Source organism: Tyto alba, unplaced genomic scaffold (genome assembly GCF_018691265.1).
Source record: "Tyto alba isolate M040663 unplaced genomic scaffold, T.alba_DEE_v4.0 Super-Scaffold_29, whole genome shotgun sequence".
In the NCBI taxonomy this organism is placed as follows: domain Eukaryota; kingdom Metazoa; phylum Chordata; class Aves; order Strigiformes; family Tytonidae; genus Tyto; species Tyto alba.
The window spans coordinates 8,395,561-8,418,898 of record NW_024881303.1 but is presented as its reverse complement, the minus strand read 5'-3'; the positions used below and the strand labels follow the sequence as shown (position 1 = coordinate 8,418,898).

At 39.8% G+C, this 23,338-nt stretch overlaps 1 protein-coding gene across 1 annotated transcript in view; it reads left to right on the top strand.

The window, feature by feature from the left end:
- The window catches only part of KCNH5 (potassium voltage-gated channel subfamily H member 5), a 162,292-nt gene that overhangs the window by 89,123 nt on the left and 49,831 nt on the right, over positions 1 to 23,338 (top strand). Inside the window, exon 8 of the mRNA XM_032996364.2 lies at positions 20,481 to 20,680. Coding sequence (XP_032852255.2) covers positions 20,481 to 20,680 — 200 coding nt within the window. The remainder of the gene's footprint in view (positions 1 to 20,480; positions 20,681 to 23,338) is intronic.

Here is a 23,338-nt window from a genome sequence, read left to right as displayed (position 1 = left end):
CTACCCATAAATTTAGCACCTGTTAAAAATTATTTTTAGTTAGGAAAATAAAGTGCTGGGTAATGTTCTTTTTCTCCCCTCCCCTTTCTCTCTCTATGAATATAACATTTTCACAAGTAACTTTTTTAAAAGGCTTTTCTATTGCAAATTGTTTGAAGTGCATGTTACCAGACTAATTAAAATTCTTACAGGACTAGCTTTGCTGTTACTTAGCTTGTGGCTGTGCTGTAGGCTTACAGGTGAGTTAATCATAAAAGCCTCATTATGTTATTAAATAATACAAAATTGAGTTGGGATGTAGAGTTGTGTACGGTTGTGCACAAATACAGTTGGGATATTTTAATGGAAAAAATTCTGTATACTTGCAGAACATGTACTTATTTCCTAACTCCTGATGATCCCCACCTTCCCTGGCTAGCAGAAACTGCAAAAATGTCTGACACATCCTGAACCTCCTTTCCAAGTTATCACAGCCTGCTCTATCCTGAAAAAAAAAAAAAACAACTCTCTGTCCAAAGCAGTGACCTGAAAAACTACTGGTTACAAAGACCTGGTGTACAGCCTACAGAGCCACTAGTTCATCAGCGACAGTATAGTCTTAAGTCATATTTTTAGATCCACGCAGAGGACAAAGTCACTGCTGCTCTGTGGACAGGGTGTACTGCCCTTGTAATTATTTTAACAAAAAGGAATTTGAATGATTCAGTTTCTATTTGAAATAAAATGGGGGAAACATAGTGAGAAATAGACTTACTTCTGGACTCTGATATATCTTTTTACTTGTTGATACTGAGAAATACTGGGTTTTATTTTTCTCTGGAGTAAAATGAAAAATATAATGCAGAAGATCGGTCATGGTAAATGTGTTCAGTAGCCTTTCCCAGATGTCATCTCGGCGTATGTGAGGATCATGAGATCAAAAAGGAAAGAGTTTTCTTCTTCCAGTAGTTAAGAAAGATCAAGATATTAGATGAGCATTTACTTTCAAACTGCTTGTAGTAGTTTAGTGCTAGATTGTGCCACAATGGTAGCTTGTCTGGACATTTTTATGAGTTTAAATACAAAGATATTGAGTGTGGCCCTTGTAAGTCTGAATGCCCTGAATGCAAATAGCAGTGGGGTATTGCAGAAATCCCTTACTAGCAAGTAAATTAGATTATTAAAGCTAGTTAAAATATTTGAGGGAGGATATTATTTTGATAGAAGAAACTAATTTGTCAAAGAGGAAGCATTTAACTGATTTTGCAAAAACATCTTTTAAAACTTGTTAGCACTCTGTGTCCTCTTCCTTCCATTATGTCCTGATAAATGCAATATGAGGCAAACTGACCTATCAATTTGTCATTAAGCCTCATTTGCTTTGAGTTTTTTATTCTTTAGTGTTACCTAGTGGAATATAAAATAGTGCAAAATGATTTCATTTAAATTCCTATCACCATAATCCACATCTACCCAACCCCAATGTTTAAATCTAAAAATTATTCTTTCTTCCCAGTTTGGTCTCAAAATTAGAGTTTCCTGAGAGAAAATCTGAGCCATATCAATCTCTACATATTTTTTTGAGGGCAAAGCTTGTGGCAGGAAAAAAAAAAAAAAAAAAAAAAGGTCAAATTGTGAGTTTCTAACTGTCCCTGGAAAAGGCAGTGGCAAAGTATCTCATTCCAGTAATAGCTGGAGGCGGTGGGGTAAAACAGCCTGGCCACAGGCTCAGGAGTGGGACCAAACCTACAGCTTTAGCTGCCAGAGAGCATCAAGAAGATCTGTAGATAAAGAAAACTACTTGCTCTTCTGCATTTGTTGGCTCATTTTTCCAGTGAGTATATGGTGTGCTGACTAACGTGCATTTTTACATGTCTTTGGCAACTTCCCTTTCCATCGAGGTGACTCTTTGTGACCATGCTCCATGGTTTTTTGCAGTCTGTTGTCTTCAATGTACATGCACTTGGTACCTGTTAATTAGCACGGACATAAGGGGATGTGCTCTGCCATGTATGCTGCACACTGACTCTGCTCAGTGACATTAATTTCTTTGGTCTTGTCTAGTTATGGAGCAATTAATGAATGTATGTCTGCATGAGGCAGGAGGAGATTTGTGGGGTAGGCACAGGCTTGCTTAAATTGTCTTTGGGTTCCGTGCAGGGTTAAAAGGATCATTTCTCTCCCTCTGCACAGTCCCTCCGAGTGTATGTTCTTTAAAATACTTACTGTTTGATGATTGCTTGTAGAGGATGAACCTGGAAATGGACTGTACATTCATTTTGTGTAGATGAGATGGGAGATGGGCAAGCTCTTACTAATTATAATCAGTAAATGGTAGCTTTTGAGAATTTTAATTTGTTGTTATTTTGGTTAGAGCACTCAGAAATGTCTTTCATTAATGAAAATAAGTACATTAGGTAAATAAATCAGTCCTTGAATCTGGCATGAATCTGCCCCAAATAATAATTAAAAAAACTAAATTTAATAATAGCCTTATGCCTCTGAAGTGTGAAATGGAGATAACATCAAGGACTTGAGAGGCAATTTTGTTATATCTGACTTGTTAGTTAAGATTTCATTAGCTTCTGACACAATTCTTATTCTAGCCTTATTCATGAATCAACAGCAATAAAAGCAGGTTTTACTCAGCAATTTTGTTAATAATGTAAAATTAAAAAAAAGTAATATTTTTATACCATAAAAAGCTTGACTTTTCTCAATCTCTATCTTCTGCAATATTAAGTATGTAGTTTTGAAGAGCAGAATCAGAGTTCTAACAGTGTGTGTAAATAAGAATAATGGATATAGCTAATACTCTGTTTCACTAGCAACTTTCACAAGGACAAGTACACTATGAGGATTGTCCACGCTGTGTATTTCAGACTGCATGAGGTATGAACTGTGATCCTCTAAACTGTACATAATTGTCCAGAATACTGCAATATAAGCAGTGTGACCACTGTCTAAAACCAGTCCAAAACAGACCATAGAGTTTGAGCCATTAGTGATGCTTGGTGTATTCTTAACATACTTCGTCTTCATTTCACGTTTGCAAATGAATGTCCTGATGGAAAGGTCTGGGCTATGAGACAGGGTAGGTTGTGAGGCAATTGGGATTGAAGTTTTGGGTGATTTAGGGTCCAGACAGTAGAGGTTGGGGTTACCAAAGGTGTGTGAGGGACTTCTAGCAAGGACGGCTCTCCTGAGAGGGATCTCAGCTTCCTGTGGAGCTCCTTACCGTGTCCCTGCTCTTGGCATGAGGTTCCCTCAATGTCCTCCCTTTTCTGCAACTGTAAAGCTTTTAGAGAGTCGCAGGGCCCTTAAAACGTCTCAAACTGTTAACATCTGTTCTGAAATTCACTGTCTCAAATCATATTACTGTAATTAGAAGGTCGCCTATAACTTTACAGTTAGGCTTCAGCTGCTTAGACACCAACTTATTAGAAACTGTCTTCTTCCCTCCATGTTTCTGAGAGCACATCACTTTTTATTAATGTGAATGGTGGGGGGACTTTGCAAATTCACTCAGCTGTAACCCAGCTTGGCTCCCACCAAAGTCATATCTGCACGAGCTGCATTGTGCTGATGGTATTGTGTCTGTGCCACTGTCACTTGTTGGTTCCCGCTGGTGAATTTGGTTTGTCACACCAAGCATAGCCTATTTGCCTTTACTTCTAAGACCCTTTGCCTTGCCAATCTGTTGGAAGCCGTATGCTGTCAGGGTGGTCCTACCTCTGAGCAGCCACTTGTTAAATTTTCAGGTAAGTACTACTTTCTATGTTGTCCCTTGTGTTTTGAAGGAGGAGGTTTACATGGTCACAAAGATACTAGAAAGACACCTGGAAACTTCTGTTCTTCACAGGTGCTTTCAAAATGTATCATTAGGGAGGAAGTTTTCTGTCAGGTTAATCACTGCCATTGTGTTGATTCCTTGTGCTTTGCTGTCTGGAAACTTGTGGAGGAAGAGTGCCTCTGCCTTGCAGTGCCCAGACTCACATGTTCTAGCACAAGTGTAGACATAGATAGGGCGTGAGTTTGGGACAGCATTTGGGCAGTCGTAGCTGTTGTGCTATGGGATCAGCTCATCCTGCGCCACTGGACACGTGATGGTGGTGGCACGTGGAAGGTGATGGCAGATGCAGACAGGGACATTCTCTGCCTCTGTTTTGTCTAAATTTGAGAAGAAACGTGCAGGTGAGGGGAGTGTGCGAGCTGTCCAGGGCACTCTGCAGGTGATGCCACACGTCCCATGTCTTAGACCAAAGCCAAGTTCTGGAGCTCCGTGCAGTGGGCAGGTTGGAGAAACCAGACAGAACTTCGCACTTAAGCAGCCCTGAGTCTTTGGTACCCCTAGGAACTCCATTAGGACCAACAGGGCTGAAGCCTACGAGGCTGTTAATTATAGTTACTTCAGTAAAACAATTCCCCTGTGGTGAGAGCTTGCCATTTGGCAGCTGGACTAACGGTGCTTCGCACGACAAAAGTCTGCAGTGCTATGGCAGAGCACTACAGCTGTGGGATCTTGGCCAGTATCAGCAGGAGAAAACTTAATGAAAAAAAGATTTTTAGCCCTATTATTCCAATAAAACCTGAATGTGAGGGTTAGAACATTAATTATTTTTTATGGTTGTGTGCGAAGCTGGGGAATTGGTGAAAGCAAGATGTTCTGTATAAATCCTTCAGAAAGATCCAGGGATGGAGAAATATGGAGTCGTTTCTTACAGTGTCATGGCAACCAGCTCTACCCAGAGAAGTCATCTTATCAATTAGGTTAAATAATTAGGAACTACGTTGAGTAAAATGAAGATAAACAGAGTTATGTCAGGTGGGAGGCAGCTAAGCTTCTAAACAAAATTAAAAATATGGTATATCACTTCTAGAAGACTTCAGCAGAGGCCGAGAGGAGAAGTGGAGGGGAGGAAGAAATGGGGGGAATTAATGAGATAGTGAAAGTAAGTTGTGGTGGAAACTCACTCAGGTAACATGGAAAGTATTTAGTCAGACCCTTAGTTTTGTCAAAAATATATTTTTATTGAAAATGACATATTTTGAAGAAAAGAATTAATATACACAGGATTTTTTTTTTTACTTCCCAACTAATTTGTCATTGTTTCAAGATAACAGAAGAGTTCTCTCTTGTTTATTCATTTTCTATGCTTTTTAGGTCTTTTTACACTATAAAGAAACTGGAGAAAAATCTTTCCCTTTGTTTCCTGCTCAAAAGTTTTTTAAAAATGAGAAAAAATGTTATTCTACTTTTAAAAAGCTTTTCACTTTCATGGTGAAAAAGTAGAGCATAGTAAAGACATAAGACATTAGTTTTCTACTTTCACTTTAAAAGATCTTCTACAACTACGAATTCAGATTAAGAATCTGAATTCTTTTGCTTAACTTTACCCTATTTCACTAGGAAAAAAGTGGCTAAATAATAAAGTGGGGAATAATAATTTTTAAAATCATCAAATGTCTCAATTTTATAAAATATTTCATTCTAAAATTTTTTAATGAAAAATAAAACAGGGACAATTGATGTGATTGACAGGTATGGAATAATAATAAACTGAATCGTTTATTGTAAAATGTATGTATAAATGTCAAATATGGAGTGACTGTGATATTATTATTATTAATACTAATAATAATTATTCTCCTTTTTTTTTAAAGTTCCCTCTTACTTAGTAACAACATCTATCCTACTGTATGTGCAGTGTCCATGTTGAAGATAACTTACTATGAATAGACATGAAGAAAATTAAAATAGTTTCCCAAAGGCCTTCTGCCCTGACTTTGGGAAACTTCCTGTACAGATTTTCAAAGTAAAAGATAAACATACCTGTTTATTACTGACCTTAAAGTCACTAACATCAGCAGCTACTTTCCATTGGCCTCAGTGAATTATGGATCACAACCTGTGGGAAAAATGAGTTCAAATTAATGTCATTAAGAACCGAGGCAGATTAGTTTGCAAATTTGGTTTAAAGTGTTTTTATTTAGGTTAGGTAAATGTGTTTTAATGTTCTGCTTACTAATGTGTACTTACAGGAATGAACACTTGCATAAAATGAGAAATATGTGAAAGATTGTTTCTCCCAAACCATCCACAGAGGAGATGAAAAGGCTCTGCTCCATAGATAATAAATCTGAATGCCTTAAAAGATTAAAGGAAGTATTTGCAATTTTATCAAACAAACTGTGGGGAATAAAATGAACTCCATTGGGATTGGTTTTGCAAAACTGAATAAAAAATAAAGAAAACAGCTTTGCAAAGTCAACTACAATTAATAGTTCAGTATAAAATTAATGTACCATACGGCAGAGACTTGGAAACAAGCAGGCTGGAAGGCCTGAGAAGGCGTGTTAGTAAATGTGTTGTTGAATTTCATTTTAGTTGCATTTGAAGACTTTATCCAGCAAGCCTTGCAACAGTTTGTTACATCAGTTGTCAGTGGTAGGAACAACTGAACATGAACAATACCTGAAGTTATTAGTAGTACTAGCTGGTTTAGGTTGTTGGTGCAAAGGAACAAAAAGCCCTGAAAATACTGTCAAACTCCCCATTCCACATACAGTCCCCATCATATACAGGATTTTGGATGTCATTGCCACTAACAAAGGAAATTAATGAGGATGCTTCATGTATTGGCAAAATAAGCTGGGGAGGGATCCTTAAGTAATATTTCCTTCAGCTATAAGCACATGAGCAGAACCATCAAAGGCATCAAGATCATTTAAATGAACCTATTGCGTTCATAGCTGATCTCACTGTTACTTGAATAGAGGCTGTTCAGTGTCATTAATGGCACATGCAACAGTGCGACACTGGGACTGCCAACTGGAGGGTTACACATGAATTTTAGAAATTAATGCTTACTCTTGTTGCTAAAGAGTTAATGTTCAAGAGACATCCCATAACTGTTATAACTGTTGGGTCACAACTTGAAGTTTTTATTGTCAAATCTCTCATCTATTTTCACTGGACTTTTAGGGTTGGCTTTGTCACTCTTCGATAAAATCCAGGAAAGAACAGCGTTGTCTGCATTTGCCCTGCTCTGGGGAATAGTTCTGCTTGTACTAGAAAGATGATGAAATCTTCCCAGTTATTGGGACCTAAGCCATGATACTAGGATAAGCCTAAAAAATTTAAGAAAGAACTTAATTTTGTCCAGACCTTTTTTATTCTTTACCTCACAGTTGTAGCTAAGTGCAGCTTTTCTCTCTTGTACTGCAGGTCTTTTTTCTGATTAATCCTGAAATTAGGGTTTCTCCTTTGATATAGCAATCCCACCACAGAAGCAACCGTGAAAAGGGCAGATAAAATTCAGTGTCAGTGCATGCAAATTAATACACATATGCAAAAAATAGCTAGCTATGCCTATACAATAATGGTTTCTAAATTAGCAGTTACCACTCAGGAAAGAGATCTGACTGTTATTGCCGATAGTTCCTTGAAAATATCAGTATAATATCCAGTACCAGTCAAAAAAAAAAGCAAATAGAATTTCTAGGCAAGTAATTGAAATGAATGTCATTGCACCACACTGCGCTGTTCTACAACAAAATTTTTGTAAGATTAAAAAGGGTGTCTAAAAGGTGACAAGAATGAAGCATGGAATGATTTTCTCAGGAGGAGAGATCAAATAGATGAGGGCTCTTCACGGCTGAGAAAACACAGTGGAGGAAGGCTTATAGAAATCAGGAGTGGTGCACAGGAGGTACAGATGAGCAATTGCTCCCTTACCCAAAAGAGTAGCTGGGAGTGGCCAGTGTAAAGGCTGGGGCAGCCAGACTTGCAGGATAGCACAACAGAATACTTCGTCACATAATGTTTAGATGCGAAAAAGCAGAAATGGATTTGTGGAAAGGAATTAGATAGATACCCTTGGTGGAGACATCTAATCGATGGCTAATATATACCGTAGTCTGAATGCAGTGGCCAGTTCAGAAAGTCCCTGGGCTCTGGGTTCATGGAAATCTGGAAGGAATAGCTCAGGGAGGGGATACCCTGTGCACCCTCTTTCTTGTACTCTTAACATGAGTATTCAGAAGGGACTGTACTCAGAGGAAAGATTTTGGCTTAGATGGGCCACTGGTGTGATGCTGAGTGTCACCTGTCGCTGTACACATCTCTGTGAGCCATACACATCCCAGGCATCTTCCGTGTGGCATCTGGAGTTTTATAGCACGAACACCATCATCCCAAAGAGAGTAACTTCATTGCAGCATCCAAGAGCAGAATAAGTGGATTTTAGTGAAATAGGACATTTAAAAATGCTATGAAACAAGCACAAAAAAGTCGAAGGAAAGTGATAAAATACGCTCAATTATTTTCCTCACATGCTCTCCAGACGTCAGTGTAATTTCATTGACTTCAGTGAAATTACTGTTAATGTAGGAATGGAAATGCAGCAAATCTAATTCCAGCATCTCCTTCCTGGAATAGTGAGCAAGAAAACAGAGGTAATCAGATAGAAACAAGTGCTGATCAGAAGGAGTTGGACAGGGAGGAGAGCTCCACAAGCTGCTGCCAGGAAATAAAGACAACTTTCCAGTCTCACATAGTCATGGAGAGTTCACCAAAACATGCAGAGAGGCTGAAATGAAAAGCCAGACTTTTTTTGTTTGTTTTAGTTTGCCAAGGTATGCAATCTTTTCTTGTTCTGTTGAATATTCTCAAACCTCTTCTACCAGGACAGCATCAATGACTAGTAATATTTCGAGCAAGGTTTTTATTGTGTTACGGAGAGGGGAGCAGTGGAGAGCTGTGGGACTGGTGGAAAGAGGTGGAGGTAACGTGCTTGATACGGCATTTAGACAGCTCTTGTTTAATCTGAAAATGGATCTGTTTGTAATCTTCAGAGTGCTGATGTTCGATTCTATGTATATATTACTGTCTGGCTTTGTGATCCTCTGACAGACGATGCAAAAATGTATTTAGGGTGTTGCCTGCCATTTTGCCATGCCACTGCTCATCAGCAGAACAGTTTGTGGCACTTGTAAAGGTGAATGTGGAGAATATCTTCCTAGAATCATGGATGTTCTCTCAAGTGCCATAAAACTACCCAAATATACTGGGATTCAAATTGATGTTGTGTAGGAGACGAAACCCTCTCGTGAAGCATGTTCATACTTATATTTTCCCCAAAGACCCCCTCCACTGAAGGAAGTGGCTTCATAGCAGCGGTGAGTGACAGCAAAGCCACAGTCCTGTGACTGAAACATGGTCCCACCGATATGCCAGGCCTCGGGGTGTGGGTGTACTTGGAATACATAAAGGTTTAATTGATAATGCTGAATGCTATATTAAGAGGCCAATTTTTTTCCTCCCCCCTTCGTCCTGGAAGGATGCAGTACAGAGTAGCACACATGATTTCATAGAGTATAAAAGTGGGAAATGTGCTCATTTTTGCAGTTAGGTTTCACTTGGCTATTGACTATTTTACAAGGCAACCACCAAGGAAGCTCCAAAGAAGCTGTCAGGCTCAGTGACAGCTCAGCATCTGCCACAGCTAAATCCACACTGTGATGAGGGACAGGTTCCCAAAATGAATAATCAATGCAAAATAAAGTTAATTCACCTTGAAAGCCTGAAAATATTAGTGTGAAATTTTTTAGACAAAACCAGCATCATTCCAGCTAAACATGAGAGATGCGGAGGTCCAGCCCTGAGCAGCAGTCTGCCCAGGCGTTGGCTTCAGTGGGAGTGGGGAGCAGGCTTCACACCAGTCATATGCACAAGTGCTCGGAAATTGCTGGCACTGTGGTAGGAACTCATGGTTTGGTTTTGTGGAAAATATTCTATTATAATATAAATTTGGAGGTGTGTGAAGGTAATGAATGTTCCACTTTTTCTTAGGCTGTTAAGACACTTTTTTTTTTTTTATCAAAATGAGATTTTCTTCCATTGTTCAAGTTTCAGAGGTTTAAAAACAAAAGACTGGAGGAAGAATGTTTAGCTAAGAATTATTTTAGCTCTATAAAACCTAGAGGTGAATTGTTTCAACTTTTTGGGGAACTCTGTTTTTATTTTTTCCCCCTGATTTTAGTGCAGACACTTCAGGGAAGGCAAGTTTAATTTGAGAGAGATTGTCAGCATCACATAGAAAATTTTAGATACAAAATTTTGCTTGACTCTGTCCAGAGATGCTGAATTTGCAGGACTGAGAATTAGAGGGACAGTGCTTCTGTAGATGACCTCAGTGAAGTCAGTTTTGTAGTTATTGTAGAAAGCAAAATTACTCTGAAAAGAATAGAATGCAAACTTCATCTCAAATTTTTAGGCTTTTAGTATTAACAGTTAAGTACTTTATTTTGTTTCTCTTGTTCATAAAAATGCCCTCTAATTGCATACAAAAGTCTATCCTCACACAGGTCTCAGGCTGATAAATTAAAATACAGAGAGAAGGAACTAACGAATGGAAGTGACATTGCTTTACCTGCTCTCTGTCTCATTAATATTTTCAAGCAGATATTTTATAAATATGCACTGTTATGCCAACAGGTGTGCTTACCACACCTCTCAAGGCTATCTGTGGCCCATGTTTTATAGTTGGAATCATTTGTCTTATTAATTGTGCTGAGATAAAATTGAATATTTAATTAAATGAATAAGCAAAGTTAGATTTGAAAGAAGTAGAAAGAATGAGCAATTTAGAAGACTGAAAGGAAGATCATCAGCTGCAGAGGGTCTGAGCCCGTTCATATTTTATGTTCACCTTTACACTTACATACAGGTGTATCTGTGTGTACATACATGTATATATATGTATATTTGTGAGTATCTAAAACACACCAACATGTAGATTTATACAGTACAAGCTGTTACACTGACATACGGAGAAAAAAGGAACCTAGGAGCAGAGAGCTAGAAACATCTTCTAGTACAGTCCAATACTTTGAAGGTGTGCTTACAATTTTCCTATTGTATTTTAACAAGACAGGCAATTTAGATGGTGTTCCTCAGTGTGCAAGTGATGTTCTGGCATCCTGCCTCCAGCAACGTTACTATCCTGAGTTCATCTCAATGTGACAAGAACTTGGTGTCCCACTAAAAAATTCCCTTAAAAATATTAAAGAAAAAAAAAATCGACAGAAAAAAACCTGGCAGCTCAAATCCAACAACAAGCTGTCAAGTTGTTTCTGTCAGTAATACTGACAGCTGCCAACTTTGCTTGGAGAACTTTTTTCTGGAGATGATCCCTTTGGTTCCTGTGCTTCCATTCAGTCATACTGGAGACCCTTTGTGTCCTGTGCCTGTTACTGGTGACATTCTGATATGGTGGGACACAGTGAGGAAGGCACATGGGATGGTTTTGATCCACAGGTGTCAGCACCAGCCTGTAATAACAGTAAGGGCAGTACTCTGGGAAAGCAGCTTCTTTATTTCTTTGATGGCGAAAGGAAAGAGAAAGATTTCTATGACACGTAGGTGATTGTTTGACAGACACAATTCAGCTTTTTTCAAAATACTGGAGAAATTTGCATGAAAATTAAGCAATGTTAAAGTTAATATTCAAAATGGAGAAAATTGTAAATAAGGGATGGAGGCATGATGTTGCTGGCATTCATGGTGAACATAATTCTCATTAATTTTGGTCATCTTCTGCTTCTTCCTTCCTTCTGTACCTACTGTAATTCTTCAGGGAGGTGATTGCGTTGTAATTAACATTTAGCATTGCATGGGACCTTATGCAGCATGTGAAATGCTAGATGTGCCATTTGGTAAGGAGGTAATGGATTTCTTAAGAGACAGGAATGATGAAGAATTAGTATAAGAAATGGTTTGGCTCAGTTCATTAGTTAATTATTCTCTGTGTTTATGTCATACTGTTCTTATAAATGGAAACTTAAATATGCCTTCCCCCCTTGTCACCACCAAAAGCTGTGACCCTTTAGACCCAATTTCTACTGCATATGAAACACTTAGAAAAAGCCCTAACTCAGCCTCTTACTCCAGAGCTCTTAGGGAAAAACGTTTTCAGAATTAAAGCGCCTTTACTACAAGATATGGATTTTTCATGCAAAGTGAAGTTTTGCCTCAGGGTCATGCTAACACAGGGTAATGCTGTTTGCCCTGCTGCTTGTTGTGGTGCAATTGCAGCCATTTTTCAGGCTGTGCCTTCCCATATGATACTTAACAGCCTGAATAATATGATGAGGGAGAGGCAGACCCTAGCAGACCTGAGACACGTCAAGCTTTCCAGTTGAAAGAAAATGCAGGAAATTACATCCAAATGCCAAGAGGAGACCACTGGACCTGTGCAGGGCTGTATTTCTGATGGCTAGTACCATTTCTCAGGTGAATGAACAAGTAATCTAATAACACAGGGTGACTGTGGTAGGGGATGTTGAGCATGGAAGATGTACATGAAGTGTGATTTCAAGCTGCTTAGCATCCGTGTTGTCAGACCCAGGCAGCCCTTGGCCCCTCATCCTCTGGGGGGGTAGTGTGTAATTTTGTTGTCTATACTGCTGAGTAACCTTATCCAGCTTCATCTCATATCCATCACTTCCTCAGGGCTAGAAGCCAAACACACTGATAGGTATGGACAACAGTAGCCCTAATTTAAGACTGTTTTGCAATACCAATTCATCCAGTCTTGGATTGAATCTGTGTGCAAAAATCTAGCTGGTCAGCTCCTGACATTTGCATGGTGGAGAGGCATTGGAGCTTTAAAGTGACTGTTTTCCATTAGCTAAGTGATTTTGTGGAGAAGAAGCTCCCAGTTTCACCATATAAAAATTAGTGACTGTACAAGTGCAGTTGAAAGCCCTTATTTTTATAAGAATTTATGTGTAAAGTATGCAAAATGCCTAACTGCCTCCAGAGCAGCAGTTCCACTCTGCTGTGCAAACAGTGTCCCCTATAAAGGGAAGAACAGCAAGTGTGAGTTCCTACATCTTACTTCTGATGAACCTCTTAATTACATAATTATTTAGTTCTCGTCAAATAATATCTCATCAATGTTAACAGGGATTTTGCAGACATATCTTTATTATCATTTTCCTCTAATTCAGAGTTTGCATTACTGTAGTATCAGGAAGGTGTTGAGTCAGGAAAACGGGTGAATGTCAGCTGGACCAACGGAGGAGCTGTGCATCTTATGGGACTGCGGCGTGGGATACAGGAATGCGTGGATGGCCACCACCTCCCTGCGCTGGCAGTATGGGACATAGATCTGGAGGCAGGCACTGTATGTAGAATGTATAGGCCATGGTGATGGTGGAATCAGACTGGCCATGGTGTGCATTCACCTAGACACAGTGGCATCCGACTCCCCCTGATTTCAGTAGTCGGGTGATTTTGGTGAGAAGTTCAGAGCTGAAGTTCACTCTTGAATCCAGACCCTTGCCCATTAGCTTCTCCTCTGCAAAATGGGTGTAACGATGCATTACTGGGAGGATAATGTATTGGCTTACGGGAGGATAAATATATTGGATTATGTGACATGGGATAGTACAGTGATATGACTGCAGGGGTAACTGGAGGAAAGATTTTTTTTTTTTTTTTTTTTTTGCTTTGGGTACGTTTGGAAGTAATATTTGAAAGCTAGTATGCTCTGGTGTTGTATCTCCTCCCTGTAAACAGGGAGTAATTGTATTTAGGACGTTGATTGATCACTGATGTAAAACTGGTGTCAGCATTGCTGGAATGGGGAAGTGTATTTTAACAGCACAATATTTATTGGGGCCAAAGATTCAAAATTGGCCTTTTGAAGACCTGCAAAAACCATGGGGTTGTGCTGGTGCTTTCACTAGCACAGCTGGCAGACAGAAGCATCGCTGTGAGGTGGAAATGGGAGGCTGAGGCTGCAGGGCAGGATGGAGCAGGCATCAAAAAAGTGCTATAAAACAGTGATAAGGGAGGGGGCTTAGAAGGATTATTTTCTTCCAAGTAATATGCTTCATTGAGTAATGGTGGTGGATTTGAAGGAATCTGTTTATTGTGACAGCAGCAGCCTATTGCTCCTGCTGCATCTCAGTGAGGCTGTTGAACTTAGGAGATAAACACAGCACCGTGCTGCCAGAGGTCACACTGAATAGTTCCTGCAAATGTTTTGTAATATAATCAGATGTGTTAAGGTGAGGTGGAAAGAAATAACAGAAAACTTCTCAGCTTTTAAAATAATAGATCAGGTGTTTGGGCATTGGGTTTATATCTAATTATATCTAGTATCTCTATATTGGAGTTTGTATCTAATCTCTCCTGAATGATACAGCTTTAATAATATTAATATAATAATTTTACAGGAATACCTAATTCCAAAAATTCATCGAAGAATTTACAGCTAGCCTCAGCATGCAAAAATGAATATCTGTATTTTTCCAGGATCAAGGCCTCATCTTCTTCTTTGCGATTACAGTTTAGGGCCATATTGTATATGCTTAGATTAATACAGTAGCATGTAGCAGACCATAGGTAAAATTAGATATCCCAACCAAGCCGTCAGTTCCTAAAAGCAGATGTTCCTATCTGGACATATTTAGCATACGGTCAGGATAATAAGAGATCTGAAATGCTTTGGGATAATTTAGGCAGCTCTGAGTAATTTTTTTTGGAAAGTTCCTTGGTTTTAAACAGGCAAAAAGATTTATGTAACACTACTGCTAAATCATTCCAAAATGTTTTATATTTATACAAATATAATTGCACACATTTTATATATAAAAATATATAGCACTTAGATTCCTGTATATAATTTAGGGAAGATTTTTCAACACCAAAGAGTAATAGAAATTAAAATAACAGTTAAACAGCCTACCTCACCTTTAAGACTGCATCATCATGTCCAATTGATCTGTATGAAATCTTGTCAAGTCTGTTCCAGATTTACACACACAGGACAATTAAGTAAATGAGTGTTGCATGACTGTAGGAACATAACAGGAAATGTCTGGAGAAATGCAAGTCATTAAAGAGAAGGTGAATAAATGCAGTTTGACCTAACTAGTTGTTTCAAGAAATTGGGTAATTTTGCCTTCTACCTCTGTAACATCATCTCTCCTGTTTCTTGTAAACAGAGGGACTAAATTAAAACTACTGAACTGTATGTATAGCTTTAGAGATTGTATAAATCCTCTTACTGTCGAGAGAAGCAAAGTATTTTATTTCCTTCAGAGCCTTTTGAAAATGATCTTTACTGCCAGCTCCCCTTGCCAAAAACAAAAACCAAAAGTGAAATGCCTTCAGTAGTGCTCCTCTGCCTTTGTTTTTTAAAGGTGAGTGATAAGGTTCACACTTGGCACTTCAACATTTACTCATTAAATAGTGATGCTCTGAGAAATGTTCCTTTGCTAATTACAGGCACTAAGGGTTATTCGCCTTAAACCTTTGAGGGCTGAGAAAGGCAGCTGCAGTGTTCTATGCTTGCCAGCGTGTCTGCGTGTGTGCCCGTGCCTGCACGTGGGCGCCTGGGCATGGGGGATCAAACGTGCTCCAGAGGTGGTCGGCTCCCTGAGCGGAGACATTTCTGCCGCCTAAGGAGCAGATCCAGCTCACCTCTCTTCTGTCCCATCTCTGTCGTATTTGCGGCTAATGCAGCTACCTCAGCCTGAAGTTGGGTGGGGAAGAGCAAAGGCAGGTAACTCGTATTTTTAAGGCAGTGTAACCTCTTCTCATTAGAACTTCCCAAGCAGAGGACCCTTTCCCTGTAGAGGAGTGTCACAACAGGTGTAACGAATGCAATGCAAATTATTTTACTTCTATATTTATTATTTCCTTATCCGCACAAACTTGGGGGTTTTTTTTGCATACAAAGACCTGCAAAACAATAAGTACTAGCTTTTTTAAAATGACGCCCTTTTCTATTTATCATATAGAAAACGGGGATGGGGAGCTGATTTACAGAGAAAGGTGGATTTTCCATGCCAAATTATGAAAAATGTGTTCTCCCCTAAAAACCAGCAAACTGATCCCATCAGCTACCAGCGCTGGTGTAGGGAAGCACCATGAGTGAGGAGAGCCTTTGAATCACAGCTTCAAAGCTGTGAAGATCTAAGTAGATTCCCTATAAATGTTCGCCAAAGGCCCCCCTTGCGATAACCTGTAAGAGAAGTGGAATATTTAGATGAACTCAACCATGTCTCTTTACCACTTCCAATAGGAGGCAAAGGAAGGCTGTGATTTCCAACAGAGGCATAGTGCTTGTTTTGTCTGTGCAGACTCTACAGCAGCTAGGCTTGTGGATTCTGGCTCAGTGAGGTACTGCTGGGTAATGCTTCCAGTGATTTTGCAGGATTGATCCAATGCTTTATTCTATCCTTAATTTCTTGAACAAACATACTGTTTTTAAGTACAGCTTTCCTGGACCCTACATTAGGAGAAACAGAACTACAATTTCTCTTCTGGCTATATATTTTTCACAAATTGTCCTTTCCAAAGAGTCATTTTTTTTGCAGAGGAGGTAATACGTGCCATTTGCTTCAGGCAAGCTGTTTTCACCATGACATTCTTAGCTGTTTCCAACCTGGCAGGTGTCAAAGTTGAATCTCTTTTTTTTCCCAACCTCACAGGGCACTGTGTCACATTTTCAGTCTCTGTCTTCTATGTAGGTTTGCATGGCCAGTTGGGTTGTATGCATTGTAATTGCATATGCAGTCTAGTTACAGGGTTGCATAAATTTTACTCATGCAGAAAGTCAGCGTTATGGGGGCAGTTATGACTTCTCTTTACATTTATAGTCACAGCAATTTGCAGGTGCATCTACCATCAGAGGGCAAGGCAAGAGATGTTGTGCACTAACATATCTGATGAGCTGAGTTCATGATAAATCAGCAACTGTTCTTCAGAAGGATGAGGGATGTTGCACTTAGAAGTGACACTTCCTCAAGTTTGCCCTACTGCAGAAGTCTAAAAGAGCAGAGAAAGCTGAAAAAAGAAGAAAGAAAAAGGTCAGGTAGCATTCATCCATCTAGACTTTTTTATAATCCACATACAAACTCGTATACACCGAGTGAGTGTTGATATATATCTGAATGGATATAGAGGTAGAGAAGACCTTTCAGTAGCTAGCAGATATGATACAACTATCAGTAAAGCAAGGAAAAAAGCTACCTGTTCAAAGAGGTTAATTTCTGGACATCGCGTAGGGTATTAACCTGCTGTGTTTTCTAAAACTGAAACCTTGTGTTCATCTTTGCTACACATTGTGTGACCTTGTTTGATGTGATCTGGTGTGTTGAGATGATAAATCACAAGATTTTGTTAAAACAGTGAACATTATATTTCGGATGAACTTAAGCATCTAATTTTTACGTGGACATAGTAAAAAGCACTGTGAGAAATGGAAGTACAATCTTTCTACTAGACAGGTTTTAGGAAAGCACCGTGTTTCTTTAAAAATGCCACCCTTCAAATAGGGGTGATGAACAGTAGTAAATTAGTATGAAACAAATTGAGTTTTCTGGAATGAGGTGGAAATGTGTTGTGTAGAGGGAAGACATTATGCACTGAGAGATGGAAGACAGTTTTTCTTTTCACAGTGGGTTATTTCTTGCCATTTGTAGGTTGCAGTTGTTTTTCAAAAAAGCAATATGGAAATGCATAGCTGCATTCTGCTGTGAAATACCTCCGAGCAAAGATCATTAAAAATGACAGGCACATTTCTGTCTATTTGATAATGTCAAGAGCGGAAGTAATGCCACACATTGATGTTATGAGATATCAGAATAAGTCTCTTTTCCTCAAAATCTGTAATGCCTAATGGAAGAATGTATTTTTGGACTTGCTTGCAAGGGCAATTATAACGTGACTCAGTAAGGCACCTTGAACTTGCTTCACTTTAAGAACATCTTTCAATCCACCATTACCTAAACTTTAGTAAAGTCTTTGACACCGTTTCCCACAACATTCTCCTGGAGAAAATTGCTGCTCATGGCTGGGATGGATGTACTCTTCACTGGGTAAAAAGCTGGATGGATGGATGGATGGGCCCAAAGAGTGGTGGTGAATGGAGTTAAATCCAGTTGGTGTCTGGTCACGAGTGGTGACCCCCAGGGCCCAGTACTGGGGGCAGTTCTGTTTAGTATCTTCATCAGTGATCTGATGAGGGGATCAAGTGCACCCTCAGTAAGTTGGAAGATAACACCAATTTGGGCATGAGCGTTGATCTGCTGGAGGACAGGAAGGTTCTACAGAGGGGTTGGGACAGGCTGGATCGATGGGCCAAGGGCAATTGTATGAGGTTCAACAAGGCTCAGTGCTGGGTCCTGCACTTGGGTCACAACAACCCCATGCACCGCTGCAGGCTGGGGGCAGAGCGGCTGGAAAGCTGCCCGGCAGAAAAGGACCTGGGGGTGCTGGTCAACAGCTGGCTGAATATGAGCCAGCGGTGTGCCCAGGTGGCCAAGGCGGCCAACGGCATCCTGGCTTGTGTCAGCAATAGTGTGACCACCAGAACTAGGGAAGTGATCATCCCCCCGTACTCAGCACTGGTGAGGCTGCACCTCAAATACAGTGATTGGTTTGGGGCCCCTCACTACAAGAAAGACACTGAGGTGTTGGAGTGTGTCCAGAGAAGGGCAGCAAAGCTGGTGAAGGGTCTGGAGAACAAGTCTTATGAAGATCATCTGAGGGAACTGGGGTTGTTTAGCCTGGAGTAAAGGAGGCTCGGGGGAGACTTTATTGCTCTCTACAACTACCTTGAAGGAGGCTGTAGCAAGGTGACTGTCAGTCTCTTCTCCCAAGTAACAGGCAGTAGGATGAGAGGAGGTGGCCTCAAGTTGTGCCAGAGGAGGTTTAGATTGGATATTTGGAACAATTTCTTCACCAAAAGGGTTGTCAAGCATTGGATCAGGCTGCCCAGGGAAGTGATTGAGTCACCATGCCTGGAGGTATTTAAAAGACATGCAGATGTGGTGTTTAGGGCCATGGTTTAGTGGTGGACTTGGCAGTACTAGGTTAATGGTTGGACTCAATGCTCTTAAAGCTCTTTTTCAACTTAAACTATTCTATGAGTCTATGATTCTAAGACAGCACTAGTAAATATGTGCATTTATGCTCTTGCTTAAATGTTTGCTGAATTTAGGCTTCAGAAATGAGCCATTCTCCATGATGCATTCCAGGCCTGGCCTGACAGGTGCTGATTAGAGTGGCATAATGACTTCTTTATCTCTGCTGGTGATGCCCTTATTGATGCAATCCAACATCCAGTTATCTTCGCTGCTTCAGCATACTGTTCACTCATACTGAGTACCAGGACCCTTTCCACAGAGCTTCTCTCCAGCCATGTAGATTCCAGTCTGTGCTGCACTCATGGATTACATTTTCCCAGGTGCAAGACCTTACACTTGCCCTTGTTGAATTTCATAAAGTTCTTGTTACCCCACTCTTCTGGCCTATCCAGGTCTTCCTTCCGTAGCGTCCACTTCTGCACTCAGTTTGGTATCATCAGAAAACTTCATCAGGGTACACTTGATCCCATCATCCAGATCACTTATGAAGATATTAGACAGCTTTGGGCCCGATATCAATCCCTGGGGGACCCCACTTGCCAGTTTAAAAAAGAGCTATTTACCACCACCCTCTGGGTGCAGCCTGTCAGCCAGTTCCCCACCCACCGCACAGACCCCTTGTCTAGACCATAATATATCAGTTGCTCTAGGAGGAGGCTGTGGGAAACTGTATCAAAAGCCTTGGAGAAAGGCTTACTTTTAATATGTGATTTTCTCAAATATAGCATGTTATTCTTTGGTGTTGCACAACTCAGATGGATGAGCTTGACAGTAATGGTGGCATGTCTGGAACGGCGAGAATTAAACCAGAAGAGAAGGTAACCCAGGAGTGGCTTTGAGGTAGTGGTTCCTGTCCTCCTCCTGTCCTAGTCATCTGCCCTCCTCAAAGAGACTTTCTATTGCTCACTAACCTGAATTTTCCCTCTTTGGAATCATTACTGACTGGAATCTGGAGTTGACATAACATACCCAAGTCATCTGCTGGGGCTGGCTGTGAAATACTACTCTGAATCTTTCTTGTGCACATCTTGGCCATTGACACAGGACCCCATTTCTATAGATGTCTCATTGCCAGGATTCCCAGGTTCCTTTCTTCTCCATTTCATTTCTTTTGGGGGATTGAGGCCATTCTCTACTCATAGCACATGCTAGATAAGCTGATTTTACAGGAGATCCACATGATTCTTTGGATGGTGCCTTCAAGGCTTACTGGCAGGCTGAAGTTACATTTGAAAATTAGTTTAGATTACTTTAGGGTATAGAGTTAAAATACACCAGCTCTTTTTGACTCCATATGTGGACATTACCTGTATGGCTGATTTTGTGAATTAATACACACTGAGTGGCTGTATGAGCTGTATGGGTAAATTCAATAAATAACTGTGCATGTATGTGTGTGAAAGTGTGTGCATAAATAGAATTTTTCAGTTTACACCTATGTCTTTGCAGTATTTTGTAACCATACTTAAAATTATTTAATGTTATCCTTGAATTATGAGTAGCATTTACCGAGGCATACACATTTATTTTTAATTACCTTTGGTTTTTTTCAGCTCTTCTTTATGCAACTATTTTTGGAAACGTCACCACTATTTTCCAGCAAATGTATGCCAACACCAACCGATACCATGAGATGCTGAACAATGTGAGGGATTTCCTAAAATTATATCAAGTTCCAAAAGGCCTTAGTGAAAGAGTCATGGATTATATTGTCTCAACCTGGTCCATGTCTAAAGGAATTGACACAGAGAAGGTATGAGTACATGAGGTAACAATTTAAATAGCAAGAGTTTGTGTACATTGTGTACTGTCTTAGAAAAAGGGCAGTATAACAGCATGTAACTTACTAACAAATTCATAACTGCATGCTACTCCATTATTATGTTTGTGTTTGGATCAAAACCTGGATGTTTTAAAAAAAAGAATGTTTTGCTGCTTTGGAAATATGCCTTTATTTTTCATTGTGGTAAATGTTTTCTGCTTTCCAGTCTTTGCCTAAATACTAAATAATTTTAATGTACTTAACTATTGAAATCAATGGGAAATTGGTCTTCAGATTAGTCCAAGAACATAATTTGGTATTTAACCTACATCAGTATTATTCCAAAAATCATTGGCATCTGTAAGTTGCAATGAAATGAGTTTGATTGGCACAGACCTTTTGCTGATGCCCAGGACATCGACGTATCCATCAGCATAATTAGTACAGGATTTAATGGCAGCAGAGATTGATCTCCTTGAGCTAAAATCTCTCGGCTGGAATTTAAGGCCTTTGGTAGGAAGGTACAGAAAATGTGGCACCACTGGCTGCCGTGCAGGGTAGAAGTCCTACAGGACTTTAGCCCTCAGAAAGGAGTGGTCATTTAGCTTTCTTCAAAAGCTGATTAAAGAAAAAAGTCATCTTTGGTGAGTTATTCATCGTGTGCCAGGACAGACCAAGTGAATTGTCCTCAGGACCTCTCTTTCTCCATGATATGTGCAGTGAGTCTGTCTAGCTTTGGATATTTTAGAGCTGAAGTCAGATGGGAGGGTTTCTACCTTCAATACCTTGAATATAGGCGTGATATAACAGTTTTAAGTCTAGATACTTGGTCAGTGGAGACTGGAAATGTTTTTGTGGCTTCTGTGGACCTGATACACATCAGCTGAAATTGAGCATTTCAGGCTCCAGTTTCCATGAAGATTTTCCTCCTTAGAACTTAAAAGGCAAGTGTCCGAGGGAGGGTAAGGAAGCGTCATGGCAGATTAATATCTTACAATGTCTAGTGCTTGCAGAGCTTTGAAGTTCTTGCTTCAGTTGAAGCTATTGTATAATATGGTATGATGATGATGCAGCTTGTTCAGATATGCCAAGATGAAGTCGCTACACTGAAAAAATTAGTCTTACATCATGCTGATGCAACAGCAGTTATCTTATTAATCATCTGCTGTGAAATTTGGTTTACCATCACAAATACAACTGTTTTAAGTAACAAGGATTTTGATTTCTTTGATTCTTGTGCTTCAGTATGCCACTTTTGTTAATATGTTAACTTCTTATACACTAATACCCTAACTTCCTCATGCTGATTCATACAGTGTTAAAAGTCAGCTTTTATATTGTAATCTACTGTAAATGCATTCAGTCCTGTTGTGTAAATTCAAAACCATGTGAAAATTCAACTTTCATTTGCATTTATCTCCTTGCAGTTAAGCCAGAATCCTGTATTATTCCACTACAGTTTCATTAGATTTTAATGATGCTTTGCAGTTACTTAGGAGAACCTGTGCTTTAATTACTGAAATTTCCTTCCATAGTTTCCGCATGTCCGGTTTTATAGATTATAAAATTGCAGTTAGAGCCATAATCTTTGACTCATGGTAAGCAGTGTTCTCTGGTCTGTAAGATAGTAGTGGCTGTTTAGCTAGATAATTAATATGGCTGTAAAATCTGTGACTTAGGTTTTTAACAATTTTCCCTTGGTAAAGACTTGCCTAGACTTAGGCCTGGATCCAAAACCTATTTAAAACAATGGAAGGATGTCAGGAACCTCTGCATCTGGACATCAGTAGTTGCATCTAATCGAACTTCCCAGAAAAGCCCATGTTACAGAAGAACAGAGACAAGATAAACGTAAGAACTTGAGCACCGGTTTGAATATTTTGGTGTTTTGTATCCCTTACAGCCTGCAAGTCTGCAAAAGCAACAGCACGAGTGGCCTGTAGTGCCCGCACTGAGCATCTCTGGGTCTGTATGAGTGTAAGGATCAGGAAGTTTGCTTTCAGCTGCAGGACCTTAGCCAAAGTCAGGATTTGTTTTAGCAAAAAGGTGGAAAGCTGTGTCATAGCCAGGCAGCCTTCCTACCTTTACCTCCACTCAGAAAGGTGTTATGATGTATTTCACCAAAACAAATAAGAAAATATTATAAATTCCAGCTGGAAAATGATAGAAACAGTGGTACAGTCCCAGAGACTAGTCATGTAGGGTGGATGGTTTCTCTTGCATTAGTTTCTTCATTACCCCTTCAAGCCCTGTCGTAAGACCCTCTGCATTTAAATTGAATCCATCTGTACTAAACCTAGAGCAGCAGGTGGATGGGAGCTTCAAGGTATGCAGAGTCGTCAGATTTATTACCGTAGACACGGTAGGGCTAATGGGTCTACCTTGCACCTGCAACTGAGCTGCTAAATCCAGATAGTGCTCCAGTGTAGGTAGGAATAGGGGATTACTGTGTCAGGTCTTGAATTGCTTCTCTGCACTGCTTTGTCTGACAGCCTGGACGTGACCTTAGGGTTTTCTTCCAGTCTTGTTTTCAAAGCTCCAATAATGAGATTCTGACCAGTCTGTTGTCTGGGCATCTTTGCATCACATGATTTCCCATTTTACTTAATTTTTATGAACTTTTCAATAAGCTTCTTAATTATCTTGCAA